The sequence below is a fragment of the Euprymna scolopes genome, chromosome 46 (assembly GCF_053919585.1).
Source record: "Euprymna scolopes isolate OS-2025 chromosome 46, ASM5391958v1, whole genome shotgun sequence".
Lineage (NCBI taxonomy): Eukaryota > Metazoa > Mollusca > Cephalopoda > Sepiida > Sepiolidae > Euprymna > Euprymna scolopes.
The window spans coordinates 208155470-208174049 of NC_136527.1; the positions used below are offsets into that span (position 1 = coordinate 208155470).

The window sequence follows — 18580 nt, forward strand, 5'->3', positions numbered from 1 at the left end:
GCGCGTGCGCTAGACTCGACTACACTTGTTTAGGTGCTGCCTTTCTATCTGTCGGAACAATTACGCAGCCTTGCAGTAAATATTGCCTTAAGTAACTTTAATTTATATTAATCAAAAACTATTTCATGAGATTAACGTATAAAAAAAAAAATAGAATTTATTGGCATTTTTAAATGCCGCTCAGGTAAGGTTAGACAACTCTTCAGATCGTAATGTTTAATTTCTCTTTGTTTCAACCTACTTCGATATAATTAAACAAAGACAAAACTGTTTGATTTGATTCAATAAAAATGTGGTTGTTTTTGGTTTTGTGATTTGGTTTGAATTCTACAAGTTTTTATTCGTTTGGATTGGTTCTCATTGAAAAGATTATGAATTTATGTTATTAACATGTTAACGACCTTGACATTGAATATTACGGTAAAATATAAGTATATTTAAGAATTAAGGTATTTTGTGAAAATGTTTGTAAGTTTAAATGATAGTAAATTTTTTTGTTATGAATTTCTTTATTAAAAACACTAGTGGATGGGTACGGCCTTAAAATTTCATACTCACCTGACGTAAGTCAGGCCCGGGCTCTTTGGGGCCTGGGCAACAAGTGTCAAGCAAAATACAGCAAGACGGGCAACCCTTCATACCAATTGTCACTATCCAGCTCCCCTACTCCCCGGGGAGTTGGTCCCCATTTCCCCTTCACTCCTCACATTAAAAATCGGCCTTGTGCCTAATTTGCACGGTGAGGGAGAAAATAAATACCCTTACCTTACGTAAGGGTAACGGTGATCATAAAGGTCGTTCCCCCAGAGTGAGGCCCATCCATTGCGGTTGGGTTGACCTTTGCGATCGTCTCAAATGTGGACGACTTGAACGTGCCATTTCTAAGTGTAGGGTCTGCGTACGCGCTCACCCCGATAATATAATCAAAATCAGAAATTCTACCCTACGTCTCATTCGAAGCAGAAAACTACTTTAATTCCTGTCTGTATGTCCTCGGCTTTCTCAGACGTGTGTAAGGACGTCCTTGTTTCTGTTTTCTCAATCGCCCGTTTCTATACACGCCACAAAAAGGTCAATTCTCTCGACCAGTTTATCATCCACTTCAATTGCAACGTTCTGATATAATCTAATCTGCATGTATACATTACCAACGTTTGCTGTGAACATATCAATCTCGTAAGCGTAAGAAATCCGCCGAGCTGTCGCCTTCAACAACTGATGGTGTCTTCTTTCGATATTGATTGATGAATGAAAAGCTCTGGAAAACTACCGCAGAATTAGTGTGTCTATTGATTGAACCCCACCCATCACCTCGAAAATTGGGCATGCAAACAAAGTTGAATGATGTGCACAGGTATTTTTCGTTACCAAAATTATGAAAATGATTAAATATCTTTTATTGGTACTTGTACAGTTTAATCCACACATTAAAAAAATGAAAATATCGTAAAAAGGTTATATTGTACGTATCCGTTATGGACTGAAGTTCTGTTAAAGAGCATCTCTCCTCTCTCTCTCTCTCTCTCTCTCTCTCTCTCTCTCTCTCTCTCTCTCTGGCTCTTTCATACTCTCTCTATCTTCTCTCTCTCTGTGTCTCTATTAGATAGTAGATCGAGAGAGAGATGGAGAGGGTGGGAGGAGGTCAGAGAGATATTTTTGTAGTTAATCCACGTTGCAGGAAGTGACGTTTCATCTAACCGGATGTCATGTGATGCTACGTGGCAAGGTTGGTGAAACGTTGAGTCTCTCAGAAAAAGGCGAGCCGAGCAGAAGTCTAAAATGGTTCTCTCCTAAGTAAGGGGGGAGATGCGCGCCCCAGACGTGGGGCGTGGTAAGTACCCACAGTGGAGACCATCGATGGCAGCATCTGCAGATCATGCCTGGGAGAATAAAAGGTTGAAAACCCAACATCTGTCTTCATCTTGTGTATTCCGGCGAAAACAGCAAGAGAGCTCCACCCAGATGAAGACTCTCCCAGAGCAGCGGGACCAGGTATGAACTTCTTTAATTCAAACACATAAATATACAACAAACGTCCTAACCACTAGACAAACGGTTTAAGGGATCTTGGGTCCCGTTCTCTCGTCTCTTAACACTTGTAATATCTCTCTCTCTCATCGTCGTAAACTTCTTCTCTTCATTAGTAAAATGGACACGTCATCACCAGGGTACCAGTAAAGTAAAGTGTCTTAAGTAAAGTGTCCAAGTCCAATCCTCTTCTTCTCCCTCCCTTATGTAACAGTTCTCTGAAAAAAAAAATTTGGAGAAGTTTTTTTTTTTTTACAGCGGAAAAACATGTTAATATGACAGCGCGCTGAAGATGGCCGTGTTTGGACTTTTAGAACACGCCACGGGGAGATAACTCAGTCTAAAGTGCCGATACATCCTTCACATCTTAAATAATAGCTTTTCTTCTTAAAAATTGGTATTGTATCATAACAAATTGTTGGGTTTTTTTGCTTAAAAAAAACTACTTGACCAAATTAAGTGAAAGTTTTTCCAGAGAACTTCATTCCATAATGGATACGTACACTATAACCTTCTTTTTTTCTCGCTATTTTCATTTTTAATGTCTTTATTAAAATGTACAAGTTCCCATTTTATTTTATAATTTAAAATGAAAAGACATTGAGCAATAAAAATGAAATTTTGTGTACTTATGTATTTTTGGTGCTGAGCTGAAATAATAACGTTATTATTTTGAAAACCATTCTTAATATGAGGAGGTGAGGGTGTTTTGTAACTAATTTATGCTTCCACACTACAACTTTTTAAAAAAATTATGAAACTTGAATTTAAACTGAAAAAAAAACAAAAACTATATAAAAATAACGCAGTACTAGCAGTATCAGAATTTTTGTAGGAATTTTTGACACCCCTAACACGAAACTGCGAATACAATATAAAAATCTCGTAATTTCTCTGTTAAAAGTGGGTTATTTATTTTCTTTATGGATTATACATCCAAAATAAACTATTACAGTTGTTTTAAACGTAATAAAAATATAAAAAAAAAAAAACAGTAATGAATTTTCAGAACTCAATATTTTTCAATTTTTAAACTCAATATTTTTCAATTTTTAAATTTTAAAAATCTATCAAAATGTTTCTATTGATTCTATTTTTACGATATTTTCAGGGTCAATGTGAAATTTTATGTTCTTTCCAATGAACTGAATATAATATTTTAGACAAACGTTTTTTTTTTAATTCACGCCCCCCCCCAAGTGTCACCCATTTTCAACTTTCTCTTAAAAAGTAAATAATTAATTTATGTCGTGGAGTTTTATATATCACAAATTGAAGAGAAAAGGTCAATAAATAATATATTCAAATTTAAAACAAAAAAATCGCTTTTTTAGAAATTTACCTGTAAAGTCCGAAGTTTAAAACCTTATTTTATAAGAACACATTGTTTCTTTTTTGTCTTTTTCTTTTTAATGAAACCTTGGTCCTTGCTCCTTTAATTGAAAAAAAAATTAGGGCTTGAATTACATTTTTCGAGGAGTTATAAGCTTAGAAAGATAGGGGGTCGAATAATTCACGCCTCTCATTTTGAAATGTCTATTAAAAAGTAAAATCCGTCTACTTCTCTTCAAGGAAAATTTGAAACTGCGAACGATTACAATTATCATCGACTGCTAACTGGTCATAAAATGAGTGCTAATTTTACATTAAATTATATAGGAAAGTGATCCCCACTCTAAAATCTGAAATGCATATTTTAAAATATTACATATTGGATGAAACATAGAAATTAAAACGGAATTCTCCAACGATATAATAGTTTTTTTTTTTGTTTTTTTTTATCTTAAAACAAAGAAATGCATAAAAATAGTTTTCGTGATCAGATGTTTTAAAACAAACTTAATTCGATCAACTTCGAATTAAATTATTATTTTCTTAGAAATCACACAAGTTTTACAAAACTAATCATATTTTTTAACAAAAATCTAAATATCACATTGAATAAAATATTTTAAAGATATTTTTTAAATCATACTATTATTATCCTATTTTATTGGATTACAAAAACAAAATTAAATAAACTTATTTTAATGTTAAGATTATATTAAAATTTATAGATTAGATTTTTTTAGTGTAAAAAATTTCGTTTGGATTGGTTCTCATTGAAAAGATTGTGAATTCATGCTGTTAACATGTAAACGACGTTGACATTGAATATTACAGTAAAATATAAGTTTCTTTAAGAATTAAGGTATCTTGTGAAAGTGTTTGTAAGTTTACATGATAGTAATATTTTTGTTATGAATTTTGTTATTGGTGAATAAAATGTTGTGATATACTAATATTGGTGAGAATTATGTGGAACATATTTAGAAGTAGGTTGGAAGGATCCCTTATTAACCCGCCCCATAGGCATTTTGTTGTTTTCTTTTTCTTTCTTTTTTGGGTGTATCTTAGCTTGCCCCCCTCCACATCATCTCATCCCTCATTTAAATTTGAAATTAATAATAAAAACAAAATCTTTTTTGTATATATAATTTTTGTTGTGTTAAAAACATGTAAATATTCATTTTTTCAGTTTCTACATAAAACCGACACATACGCTGGGGAGATTTTAAGTAGATAAATCCCATTGTAAGAATGAGGTATTATGGTGATAGTGTCTTAGTGTAGGGAAACTTAATAAAGTCTTTAAAAGACCTGGCTAAGTAGTGTAGATTGGCCCTCGACCCCCACCCCCCCCTACTGGCTTCATGCCTAAGTGTCTTGAACCCCAAATAAGGGTCTGACAGTAGATAATGCCAGGCCCGGGACCAAGCACTAAATAAACTTACCTGGCGTAGAGGTCAATGATGATCATTTAGGTCGGTCCTTCAAAGTGAGGCCCTTCCATTGCACTGCGGTTGGGTTAACCTTTGCGATCGTCTCAAATGTGGACGACTCGGACGCGTTATTTCTAAGTGTGGGGTCTGCGTCCGCGCTCACCCCGATAATATAATCAAAATCAGAAATTCCACCCTGTTTCTCCTTCTGAGCAGAAAACTACTTTAATTCCCAGCTACCTCCTGTCTGTATGTCCTCGGCTTTCACAGACGTGTGTAAGGACGTCCTTGTTTCTGTTTTCCCAATCGCCCGTCTCTATACACGCCACAAAAAGGTCAATTCTCTCGACCAGTTTATCATCCACTTCAATTGCAACGTTCTGATATAATCTAATCTGCATGTATACATTACCAACATTTGCTCTGAACATATCAATCTCGTAAGCGTAAGAAATCCGCCGAGCTGTCGCCTTCAACAACTGATGGTGACTTCTTTCGATATTGATTGATGAATGAAAAGCTCTGGAAAACTACCGCAGAATTAGTGTGTCTATTGATTGAATCCCACCCATCACCTCGAAAATTGGTCATCCAAACAAAGTTGAATGATGTGCACAGGTATTTTTCGTTACCACAATTATAAAAATGATTAAATATCTTTTATTGGTACTTGTACAGTTTAATCAACACATTAAAAAATGAAAATCTCGAAAAAAGGTTATATTGTACGTATCCGTTTTGGACTGAAGTTCTCTGAAAAAAAAATTCAGAGAAGTTACTTATTATTATTTTTTTTTTACAGCGGGGAAACATGTTAATATGACAGCGCGCTGAAGATGGCCGTGTTTGGATTGTTAGAATACGTCACGGGGAGATAACTCAGTTTAAAGTGCCGATACCTCCCTTCGAATCTTAAAAATCGAAACACGGCTACCTTTTGATTCTCATAACAAATTGTTTGTTTTTTTGCTTTAAAAAAAAAACTACTTGACCAAATTAAGTGAAAGTTTTTCCAGAGAACTTCATTCCATAATAGATACGTACAATATAACCTTTTTTATTTTCTCGATATTTTCATTTTTAATGTCTTTAATAAACTGTACGAGTACACATTTTATTTTATAATTTAAAATGAAAAAAACATTGAGCAATAAAAATAAAATATTAGGTACTTATGTATTTTTGGTGCCGAGCTGAAATAATAGTTATTATTTTGAAAACCATTCTTAATATACGGAGGTGAGGGTGTTTTGTAACTAATTTATGCTTCCACATTACAACTTTTTATAATAAAAAAATCGTGAAACTTGAATTTAAACTGAAAAAATAAAAACTATATAAAAATAGCGCGGTACCATTTGCCGTCATATGCATCCGAGAAAAATATCTATTGTAAAATTAAACCAAAATTTGTTGCTTGTGCATTTTTGGTACCGCGTTATTTTAAAATAGTTTTTCAGGTTAAATTAAAGTTTAACGATATCTTTTTTTCTTTTTTAATTGTATGGTGGAAGCACAGAATAGTTACAAAACACCCTCCCCATGTTAAGAATGGCTTTCAATGAAATAACATTATCATTTCAGCACAGTACCAACAATACATAAGTACTGAAAATGTTATTTTTATTGTTCAATGTTTTTCATTTTAAATTATAAAATAAAACACGTTTAATCATTTTAAAACTTCATCTTTCATGATTTTTTTAAAATTTGTTAAACACCGTGGTTAAAAAAAATTAAATTTTAATCACATGATCACATTTTCAATAATTACGTGATTATATTTTAGCCATTTAAACTTTGTGAAACATGTAAACAAACTTCTGCTCGATACCGGTGTTGACCTTTAAGAGTCCCTTTTAGTGATTATATGGTTCGGGGCTATTTGTGCAACTACACGGTAAATCTGCGATTATTCTGACTACAGTTCTCATCTTGGGTGTTAACAGTAGTTTGACTAATCCAAATTATAATGAAATGTTCAGTCTTAAAAAAAAATTATAATAATAATGATAATGATAATGATAATCATCATCATCATCATCATCATCATCATCATTATTAGCTGGACCCGTGAAAATTTCACGTTTTCTTTTCTTATTTTTTTCACATACACATTATCCCATCACATATCCGCACCTTGAAACATTTACATTAACTCTTTACTGCCCTGGCCGACGAATTCACCCTGTGTACTATTTTTTTTTTAAATAGTAAATGAAGAGTACGGTAGGTAAAATGTATGTAAATATGTATATACCAAAATCACGATATTAGTGCTCCAAATATTCTCAATAAATACATCCTCAATTATGCTTTATAAATATGTTTATTTAAAAATATTTTCAAAAGTGTTATTTAATTTTTAGCTTATTTATCATATACTTATTATATAATGGAGACTTAGAGTGTTTAAAACATGTTATTGTTAATTTGGCACAGTAATGGGTTAAACCTGTGCATTTTGTTCAAAAATATTTGAACCTAACGTTGAACCTAACCAAAACTATCCCAGAATATGTTCTTGATGTTTAGATGCATATGCTTGATTACTTAAAACACATTTCAAATGTCAACGTTTAAAAATTATAAACTGTCATTACATCTGTTTTTTCTCCCATATACGTCCACTATTCAGATTGCCTCAGGGAACCCAAACACATGGACAATTTTAGATGACTTCTGTGTATACGATATTTCGTGTAAATGTGATTCCTCTTCTGTGGCCATGCGTGGAATCATTAAGATGTTGGACTTTAACTCTCACAGTCTTCATTGCTCTTGCTCTTGAGAACGCTGCATAAAGCTGGCCATGAGTAAAGCATGGCTTTGGTAAATATATGCCAACTCTATCAAAAGTCTGACCTTGAGCTTTATTTATTGTCATTGAGTATGAGAGGCGAACTGGGAACTGAGTGCGATGAAGAACAAAAGGAATATTGGCATCGCTAGGTTTCAGTTTTATCCTTGGGATAAGTACTCTCTTATGAGCGTGTGAACCGCTGATTATTGATGCCTTGATGCTGTGCTCGTGAAGCTGAATGACCTCTAGTCGAGTGCCGTTACACAGTCCCTGAGTTATGGAGAGGTTTCTCAGTAGCATAATTATTGCTCCAATTTTCAAATTCAACCTATGAGGAGGCATGCCAGATGGAGTGAGAGAATTAATGAATTCCATTGGATAATTTTGTGCTTCCTCGTCATTATCGCAACTTACAGAATCAGTGCTGAGGTACGTTTTATTTTCTGTTGGCAACATTCTCAAAATTTCCTCATTGACCGCTAAGCATTCAGAATTCTTTGGAGATAGGATTACTCTTGCTTTCATCTCTTCAGCTGTACAGTTGTCAAACACCTCCGATATCAAAGAGCCATTACATATGCACATTTCAGGAATGTCAATAACATCTGGAGCCACTTCATCAAAAGAACTCTGGAGTGATCCATTGCCCAACATCAGAAGCCATCTTGAAAACTCCTTTTCATCGGAATTTGCTCTCATGTTCTGTGTGAGGCTCATGTGATGAAAGCTGTGCCATAAGTATGAGCGTTTGAGGCACACATCTAGCACAGCAGCAGGAGGAGCTCTCGAGACAACCGGAAGTACTTGTCTGAAATCGCCTCCAAGTAAGATTACTTTACCACCAAATGCAGTGTGGGTGTTCATTATATCTTTCAAGCATTTATCAATGGCTTTCAGCACATAGCATGGGATCATAGAAGCTTCATCAATAATGAAGACTTTAACTTGCATCATAAAGTGTCCTTGCTCAGAGTTCGGTGGCACATGGCAGACACTTGTTTCGCTTAGGGGAACCGGAAGCTTGAATATACTGTGCAAAGTTCTGCCGCATTTCAGCAGTGTTGCAGCAATACCAGTCCAAGTAGAAGTGTTTGTCTTAATGTTGTTAGCGTTAAGGTATTCATATAACTTGTTGAAAAGATAGGTTTTTCCTGAACCACCGGGTGCATCCACATAAAACAATCTATTTTCTGTTTGCTCACCTTGCTCAACAGAGAAGGCACTTGCAACCACAGCATTGAATATCTGCCTCTGTTCAATATTAAGAGAAATCACATCTATGTTAGAGTTTCTAACATCTCCTTCATGTCCAGGATGATCTCCAACTGGTTCAGGCAGACCAAACATGTTGCAATTCATGCCATTTTTCATGAATAAGGTATTCAGAAAGTGGAGAGCAACATTTTCAGCAGTTATGATATCATATCTAAGCAGCAGATCTTCGATCATAAAATGCTTATTCTCATTCCATAAATGCAGAGCATTCACGGGCTGGTTGAAGATGCACATCATGGAAAACATGGATAATAGTTGTCGTGGCATCTGATGAGCTGCTGCTTCTAACAAAGCTTCCTGCAATGCATTGTCATTCTCAACCAGGTGCAGTCTGATGCATGCGTCTTTGAAGGTGGCCATTTCTTGACCATCGATTGTCTTCAAATTGCTGAATGAAGTCGCTCTGGGGACATGAAGGAGCAACATCCTCAAATAAAATTTTTCTTCATTTCGAGGACTTGAATAAATATTTTACGCTTTTCACCCAGGAACACACTTCAACATTAATATGGGCACGGTATTTTTCCAGTAGATACTTATTGTATGGGACAACGAATCTGTTGTCAACCTCATGAGTGCCAACTTGTACCTTTTCTCCATTGTTTCTCCGTCTGTACACTGGATATCCGGATACATTTGTATTCGTTTCTTCAAGGAAATCTTTTGGAAATTTTTTCTCACATGTTCCATCAACCATGCACAAAGAATTAGGATTTGATATCCCACATGGACCATGGATCATCAATGTTCTCACGCATTCTCTCAACTCTTAGTAGTCTAATGAAGGTATTTCAGCACAAACCATCTCATCAATTTGTTCTCTTGTCCTCAGTTTGTCTTCTTCTCGCAGCATTAACAAAAGGTGGCAATGTGGTAGACCGCGCTTTTGAAATTCAATGACATAGATATGAGAAACTGGAACACCAAATATATGTCTATCCTTGATATCAATCATAAGTTCCTTTAAGTGCATGTTATAAACTCGTGCAACTAAATCTGGCCTGTTTTGTGTTGTTTCATGCGAGCCAAGGTTTTCTGTGATTTCTCGACACTTTGGGTTACATGTGCATGTCAAGAAAATATCTGGTTTTCCAAATTTGCAGACGATCGCCATGACATCTTGATATGCTTGTTGCATGTTTCTCGGACTTCCTGTGAATGTAGAGGGCAAAATGACTGGAACACCTGCCTCTTCATGCTCATTCTGTCTTCCTAGGTGATTCATGAGACCCGAATAAAGTGCCACTCTTAATTGTGCTTGGTTATTTTGAATGAAGTTCAGACGGCATCCCTCCACCTTCACATAAGCGTCAACAATATATTGTTGCAATAATTTTCCAGCTCGATGCAAAGCACTAAAGCCATCTCTGATTGCTAGCCGGTATGAGTAAAACTCTTGCATGATGACTTTGGTGCGAACACGAGTTTGGCGTTGTGCCACATGAGCCATTTGTATATGCCATCCTGAACCTCCATTCGGAAAGAGAAGAGGATAAACCATGGGGTCAAGATGGCAAGAGATGTAAGCAATCCTCTCCCTCTGTCGACCTATGGGATAAACAATGATATCACGATGTACTGGAGGTGCACCATCATCACCAACGAATATGGCTGCAATCTCATTGCCTGATGGGTTGTTGTATGTCCTTCTGTCAGGGCCAGGGATGAAGTGCATGGTTACTTGTCTTGGTGACACGTTCTCAATTGCAGCTCTCTCTTGTTCTTGTTGTTCAATATCCCTCATATTATGGTATGCTGCTGCATAAGGATTATTAATCAGTGCTCCATTTATCTTTTGAAAAACAGACACTAAACAGTTAGCATTTTCTGGAGCATTTACTCTATTGTGTATGGCTTTATTGGTTTCTATGATGTACAGCTGGCCATATCTTCTCTCTTCAGGGTCATTTGCATGGAGGTTGCTTGCGTAGTGGTAAGTTTGACCTTGTAATCGGAAACAATAGGATCCACGTCCTGGAGGGGGTCTAATATTGGCACCAAAAGATGCAAAAGCAAATGCAGAATTATAGTTTCTTATATTATGCCTGAAATTTGCACCCTCGGCATTGTTGGCATCAAATAATAATCTTAAATTTTCGGGGTAATCTTGTAAGGGGGTAGCATTACTTTTCCGTTATGACAGCAATTTAGTTGTTCTCTTTGGAATCTTAAGGCTCTGCAAAATTGACATCAGACACCCATGGCCCCAATGTAATATATTTGACGTTCCATATTGTGGGCATTTCTATGACGTTGAACTCTATTTCGCTCATTTTCAAGATGATTTTGGCTCTCTTGTTGATTCATATTATTTCTTCTTACATGGTCCCTGTTTCTCATGTTTTCTAGAAATTGCTGTCTTTCTTCCATATTCATATTATTTCTCCTTACGTGATCTCTATTTCTCTCTTGCTGCTCTTCTTTGCTGTGTTCTTCTCTCATCCATTGCTCTAGATGGGCCAAACGGTCTGTGTTTAATCTGTCAATAATAAATGAATTTTCTTTTTTTTTTCTCTCTCTCTCCCTTGAGCGTTCTTTTTTTCTCTCTCTCTGCCTGGGTTGGCAGACGATAATAATTATTTGTAGACAAATTTTTCAGAAAAAAAAGCAAAGAAGGCCAAATTTAAAAGCGCAGGCACATTTTTGAAGTAAAAAAGGCTAACAAAAAGCCAAATTGAAAATTAAAGGAAAATTGACTATATTGAAGTTGTTGACTTTCAAATATAAACATTTAGTAAGTAACTGTGTAAACAGATTTTAAAATATTTTAAATTAACGAAGACCGCGTCTCTCTCTCTCTCTCTCTCTCTCTCTCTCTCTCTCTCTCTCTCTGCCTTGAGCGTGCGTACAGAAAAGGGCCGAACTTGAAAAAAAAAGCCAAACAGAAAATCTGATGGCCAAAATACTTTTTCTTTTTTTCTCTTCCCTCCCCCATCTATCTTTCCCCTCTATCTCTCTTCCCCATCTCACTCCTCTATCTCCCCCCTCTCTCCCCTCTTGGATTTGTTTATATCTAACAGCAATCAGTAGTAGTTGGTGGAGTAAACATATATTTTTAGAAAAATACTTCATGTTTCGTTCCTGGATTAGCGGAATACACATAAAACGAAGGCTAATGTAAATTTCACGGTTTTTTGTTTCTTTTGTTTTTCTCTCTCTCCCTAGTAAATAACTGTGGAAACTGATTTTAAAATATTTTTAATTAACGAAGATTCTCTCTTTCTCTATCTCTGTCTATCTATCTATCTACGGATTACACATTAAACGAACGCTCAATGCAGAGTAGATAGATAGATAGATAGATAGATAGATAGATAGATAGACACAGAGAGAGAAAGAGAGAGTCTTCGTTAATTAAAAATATTTTATAATCTGTTTCAACAGTTATTTACTAAATGTTTATATTTGTAAGTGAACAACTTCTAGGGAGAGAGAGAAAAACAAAAGAAACAAAAAACCGTGAAAGTTACATTAGCCAACCTGGCAACCCTGATCTCTGCCTTGAGCGTTCGTTTAATGTGTAATCCGCTATTCCAGAATAAAATCTTCTCAACCAATCAAATATGCCGGAAAGTTGTTTTTTCATGAAATTTAATGTTGTAAGCGTAAACATATATTTTTATAAAACTATTTTATGTTTCGTTCCTGGATTAGCGGAATACACATCAAACGAAGGCTAATCACGGTTTTTTGTTTATTTTGTTTTTCTCTCTCTCCCTAGTAAATAACTGTGGAAACAGAGTTTAAAATATTTTTAATTAACGAAGACTCTCTCTTTATCTCTCTTTCTCTATCTCTGTCTATATATCTATCTACGGATTACACATTAAACGAACGCTCAAAGCAGAGTAGATAGATAGATAGATAGACACAGAGAGAGAAAGAGAGAGTCTTCGTTAATTAAAAATATTTTATAATCTGTTTCAACAGTTATTTACTAAATGTTTATATTTGTAAGTCAACAACTTCTAGGGAGAGAGAGAAAAACAAAAGAAACAAAAAAACCGTGTAATTTACATTAGCCAACCTGGCAACCCTGCTCTGCCTTGAGCGTTCGTTTAATGTGTAATCCGCTATTCCAGAATAAAATCTTCTCAACCAATCAAATTTGCCGGAAAGTGTGACACACATAGATAGATAGTTACAAGTGTATTAATATATAGATTCTTTTTTATTAATCCAGTCGCTCTTATCACAACCGGTATAATGTTTCTTTCATATACCTTGTTGTTTTTAGATCATTTTTTAGGTCCTGATATTTTGTTATCTTTTCCTGTTTGGCTATATTAAGGCCAAAATAATTTGGGACTGTAGCATCGATAATAAGCGCAGTTTATTCGGACTTGTTCCATATTACAATATCTGGTTTGATAGCTTTGTGTTTTATGTATCTGCCCGCCTGTATATCTTTGTCATAGAACATGGTCACTTTTCCATTTGATGTTATTGGTGGTGGTTACTGTTCCCAGATGTTCGTCGTTCATGTTTCTAGATGTTTGTTGCTCTGTCAAGTTGCACCTCTCCACAAATCTTTCAATGGAAGTACTTAATACTTTGTTGTGACAGGCAGTGTAAAGGCCATCTGTCAATAAGATTGGACATGCAGACATTAGGTGGCTTGAGCTCTCAATTGCTGCATCGCAAAACCTGCATTGGTCATTTTCTATAGGCCCGCCATTTTTTTAATGCATTTGTGAGTAAGCCCTGGTATTAACTGACTACAATGAGTCTTTCTTCATCAAATGGAAGTCTCCCGCTCTTGAGCCATTGGAGTGAAGCATCTTTGTCTGTATATTCCTGTTTAAGCTCCTCTAGGAACTTTCCTGCTCTTTTATGTTGTTTCCATCCTTGTTTTCTTGTGTCTATCTCGATTTTGGTGTATTTTTTTCTCTTTTTTCTTGCAATCTGTGTTGCTGGTTAACCATATACCTTGGCAGTATTTTCCAGTATGTCACCCCCTAAGTTTTTAGCAAGCTTTGTGACTGAGGTTTGTTAGGTAGGCGTTCATGGTGGTCCCTTACTATTTCTATTGACATATCTGTTGAGCTTTTAATATACTGCCCCATGCTTACTATGGTGGCTCGATATGCATGGTTTATTTCAGTGAGACCGAGGCCAACCTCTTTTCGTGATAGGTATATCCTGACCATACATTGTTTTCGATATATTATTTTATGTAAGGTTAGGAGTTTCCTGGTTTTTCTATCGAACCTAGTGATATTGCATTGCGGCCAATTAATAATACCCAACCCATATGTGATGACAGGGATTGCAAGTTGATCTATGGCAGTTATTTTGTTTTGGGGGCTTAATTCAGATTTGAGGATCTTTTTAAGGCGTGATGTGTATTCTTGTTCCAGGCATTTACTCATATTGTCAGTGGCGAGGATTATTCAACAATGGGGACAAAAATGGATGGTAACGTTCAATGCCACCAAGACAAAACTGGTTTCATTCAATAATTACAAGAAACCTTCTCTACCACCTATAGCAATGGCCAACGACTCTTTATCTGAGAGTACGTATCTCAAGCTCCTTGGCCTAACTTTCACTGGAAACATGAGTTGGAATAGTTACATCGAGGGCATTGCCAGGGCCGCTGCAAGGAAGGTGGGCTCTCTCTACCGTGCTAGAAAACTTTTAACACCCGAAAGTATCCTGTACCTCTATAAGGCCACTATTCGCCCATGTATGGAGTATTGCTGTCATATTTGGGCCGGTGCATCGGCTACTAGTCTCTCGCTCCTTGACAGGGTTCAAAAGAGAGTCGCAAATCTGATAGGCCCTAAACTGGCATCAAAACTTCAGCCTCTGTCCCATCGTCGAAACGTTGCATCCCTCTGCCTGTTCTACAAGTACTATAATGGTGAATGCTCTGAAGAACTGCAAGCACTTGTGCCCCCACGACGTGAACACCCTCGACAGACCCGACAAGCTGCAAAATCCCACCCCCACACTGTAGAGATCCCTAGATGTAAAAGATCCTTCTACTCCAGTAGTTTCTTCCCCAGAACTGCTAGACTTTGGAATTCCATTCCGGGTCACTGCTTCCCCAACTGTACTGACATGCATAAGTTCAAGTGCAACGTGAACCAACATCTCGCTGCCCTAATCCCTACATAGTACCCCAGTAGATGTTTCCCCTGATAGTAGCCCCCTACACCAAAGTGGCAATGTGCCTTGTTTGGGGTGAAAATGTAATAAAAAAAAACAAAAAAAAAACTTATGTCTCATTTTTTCATGCTCCACAGTTACATTTTCCTCTATACCGAGGTACTTATATGTGGCATCCTCTCCTAGATCTTTAATAAAGCCATCATTGAACCAAATATTTTCGGATGTCGTCTTTTCTCCTTTTTTATTTTACATTTGGCACATTTGTTAAATCAAAACTCCATGCAGACATCCTCTGTGAAAGTCTTTACATTTTCAATCAGAGAGACAAGACAAGCATAGAGTTTTAATTTTACTTTTTTCCTTCTTTTACTAAGATTGTACCCAGCATCACATTTTTTTGAGGAGTTTTCTGAGTGGGTCAATAGTAAGGCAGAAGAGCAGTGGTGACAGACTATCACCTTGAAATATAACTCACTGGACACTGAGATTTGAAGTGTGTATTGTCCCTTCCATGTGGTGTAGTGCAATTGATCTTTGTCACATAGTCATTTGTTTTTAAGGAATGTCTTGATGGTCTCATGGACATTATATATCTCCAAACATCGCAGTATCCAGGAGTGAGGCACACAATCGAATGCCTTTTTATAGTCTATCCAAGACATTGACAGGTAACTTTGACACTTTTTGCAGTCCTCGAGGATGGTTTTGTTGAAGAGAAGTTGGTCCTTTGTACCAAGTTTGTTCCTGGTCCATCCTTTTTTTTCTTTTTCAAGGTATTTGCCATCGGTCAGGTGTTGATAGATTGCATCTGCAATCATTCCTGTAAGCCACTTGTCTGTGGTTGGGAGGCAGCAAATAGGCCTGTATTTATTGGGCAAGTGAGTTCATGAATTGCTGTGAGTTTTTTAAGCCAGAAATTTGGAATCTTGTCAACTACTGGGCTTTTAAAGTTGTTAAAGTGGGTGATTTTTTTCTTATAGAATCTTTCGTGATTTTTAGTAGTGGCATATCTTGTTTGCCCTTGACAGACTCTTTAATTGTATGTATCCTCTCCCCCTCTTGGTGTTGTTTGAGGTCCTCATACAGTGGCCTCCAGAATGAATCCACTTCTTCCTGTGACGGTGGCGAATTAGCCTTGATTTCTTCTTTAATTAAATTTTGTATACCATCCTTGGGTTCTTGTCAAACAACCTATTCAATTCATTTTCTTTTGTTTATTTTTTTAATTGTGCAGCTTAAGCTTTTATTTTATCTTGGTTTTCTGCTACCTTCTCTTAGCTGCACTTGGTTATGAAGTGAATAGTCGGTTTTAAGTTTATTCATCTCCTTTTTTAATTTTTCCCCTGGGCTGTCACATAACCGAAAGGCAGATACCTGGGATGTTTCCTTTCTGAGTTTTAAGATTTTCTGTTGTAACCTACTTTTCCAGACTGGTTCTTTTGTTTTGGCCTTAAATTCTACCTATTTTTTCTCATTATTGTGGGGCAAAAGTTTCCTCTGCATATACCATGCTGCCCCAAAAGTTGCATGGTTTATTTTAGTTAATGACGCATTAGTTGGGACAATTTTTGTAGGAGCATCATTCACGTTCGTAACAAGGATCTTGAAGGCTTTGGTACAATTTATTTTCACCAGTCTGGGTCGATCGCCAACAGCCAGGCATCGTGCCATTTCTATTTTATTCGCCAGTTCCTCCTCCAGCTCCATCTGGTCGGCATCCAGTGTCATGTTTATAGGTGGGGAATTGCGGTATTGTTTTTGTCCATATTTTAGTTGAGATATTTTCGGGGGTGAGCCTTGAGGAGAGTTACTGTTGTTTATTGGGCATTGCCCTTCATAACGCATCTCCTCTTTCAATGTTAGGTCTGAGAGGCCATGTCGGGTAGTTGAGGTTAAGTGGGATTCTGGTGTAATGTCACTGGGAATAGGGACGGGGTTGCTTATTGGGCAGATGTCATATTCAATCGTTAAGCGCATATCTCTAATCATACTGGAAATCTGATCTGTTGAGAAAGCATTGTTCTTCATAAAGTTAAACTTCTGGCATGTATGTTTTTCTCTTCCAATGCCTTTTTCCCCCAGTATGAGTTCTCATATGTCTTACTAAATGTGATTTTTGAGAACAAGAATACTCACAAACTTCACACGTATGTGGCTTTACCCCAGTGTGAGTTTGCATATGTTTCACTAAGGTTGATTTTTCAGAACAACAATATCCACACACTTCACAAATATGCGGCTTTTCCCCAGTGTGAGTTTTCATATGACTCACTAAATTTGATTTTATAGAAAAAGAATGTCCACACACTTTACAAGAATGTGGCTTTACCCCAGTGTGAGTTCGCATATGGTTCACTAATGTTGATTTTTCAGAACAACAATATCCACACACTTCACAAGTATGTGGCTTTTCTCCAGTATGAGTTCTCATATGTTTCACTAAATTTGATTTTTCAGAACAACAATATCCACATACTTCACAGGTATGTGGCTTTTCCCCAGTGTGAGTTCTCATATGGCTCTCTAAATTTGATTTTTGAGAACAAGAATAATCACACACTTTACAAGAATGTGGCTTTTCCCCAGTGTGAGTTCTCATATGTCTTACTAAATCTGATTTTTTAGAACAAGAATACTGGCACACTTCACAAGAATGTGGCTTTTCACCGGTGTGAGTGCTCATGTGTTTCATTAACATTGATTTTTCAGAACTAGAATATCCACACACTTCACAAGTATGTGGCTTTTCCCCAGTGTGAGTTCTCATATGACTTACTAAATGTGATTTTTTAGAACAAGAATATCCACACACTTTACAAGAATGTGGCTTTTCTCCAGTGTGAGTTCTCATATGTATCACTAACGTTGATTTTTCAGAACAACAATATCCACACACTTCACAAGTATGTGGCTTTTCCCCAGTGTGAGTTCTCATATGTTTCACTAAAGTTGATTTTTCAGAACAACAATATCCACACACTTCACAAGTATTAGGCTTTACCCCAGTGTGAGTTCTAATATGTTTCACTAAACTTGACTTTTCAGAACAACGATATCCACACACTTCACAAGTATGTGGCTTTTCTCCAGTGTGAGTTCTCATATGTTTCACTAAATTTGATTTTTTAGAACAGGAATATCCACACACTTCACAAGTATGTGGCTTTTCCCCAGTGTGAGTTCTCATATGGCTCACTAAATATGATTTTTGAGAACAACAATATCCACATACTTCACAAGTATGTGGCTTTTCCCCAGTGTGAGTTCTCATATGTCTTACTAAATCTGATTTTTTAAAACAAGAATACTTACACACTTCACAAGCATGTGGCCTTTCACCAGTGTGAGTGCTCATATGTCCCACTAACTTTGATTTTTCAGAACAAGAATATTCACACACTTCACAAGCATGTGGCTTTTCCCCAGTGTGAGTGCTCATATGTCCCACTAACTTTGATTTTTCAGAACAAGAATATTCACACACTTCACAAGAATATCGCTTTTCCCCAGTGTGAGTTCTCCTGTCTCATTAAATGTGATTTGTTATAAGAAGAGTATCCACACACTTTACAATAATGTATTATTTTTAGAATTA

General features: G+C 36.4%; 2 protein-coding genes and 2 non-coding genes across 4 annotated transcripts; 2 read left to right on the forward strand and 2 right to left on the reverse strand.

The window, feature by feature from the left end:
- The first annotated feature begins 757 nt into the window (after positions 1 to 757).
- Positions 758 to 915, forward strand: LOC145271673 (U1 spliceosomal RNA). Its single transcript, XR_013866070.1, has one exon. It is a non-coding gene; the product is annotated as a U1 spliceosomal RNA (small nuclear RNA).
- Positions 916 to 4794: 3879 nt separating this feature from the next.
- Positions 4795 to 4958, forward strand: LOC145271597 (U1 spliceosomal RNA). The gene has a single exon (XR_013866005.1). It is a non-coding gene; the product is annotated as a U1 spliceosomal RNA (small nuclear RNA).
- Positions 4959 to 7461: 2503 nt separating this feature from the next.
- Positions 7462 to 8940, reverse strand: LOC145270341 (ATP-dependent DNA helicase PIF1-like). Its single transcript, XM_080125989.1, has one exon. It carries the CDS (start codon positions 8938 to 8940, stop codon positions 7462 to 7464), a length of 1479 nt encoding a protein of 492 aa, XP_079982115.1.
- Positions 8941 to 9637: 697 nt separating this feature from the next.
- Positions 9638 to 10612, reverse strand: LOC145270342 (uncharacterized). Its single transcript, XM_080125990.1, has one exon. It carries the CDS (start codon positions 10610 to 10612, stop codon positions 9638 to 9640), a length of 975 nt encoding a protein of 324 aa, XP_079982116.1.
- Positions 10613 to 18580: the final 7968 nt, after the last annotated feature.

Excerpts from the sequence above, each read along its gene's own strand:
- LOC145270341 (XM_080125989.1), bottom strand. The coding sequence starts at position 8,940 with ATGTTTGGTCTGCCTGAACCAGTTGGAGATCATCCTGGACATGAAGGA.
- LOC145270342 (XM_080125990.1), bottom strand. The coding sequence starts at position 10,612 with ATGAGGGATATTGAACAACAAGAACAAGAGAGAGCTGCAATTGAGAAC.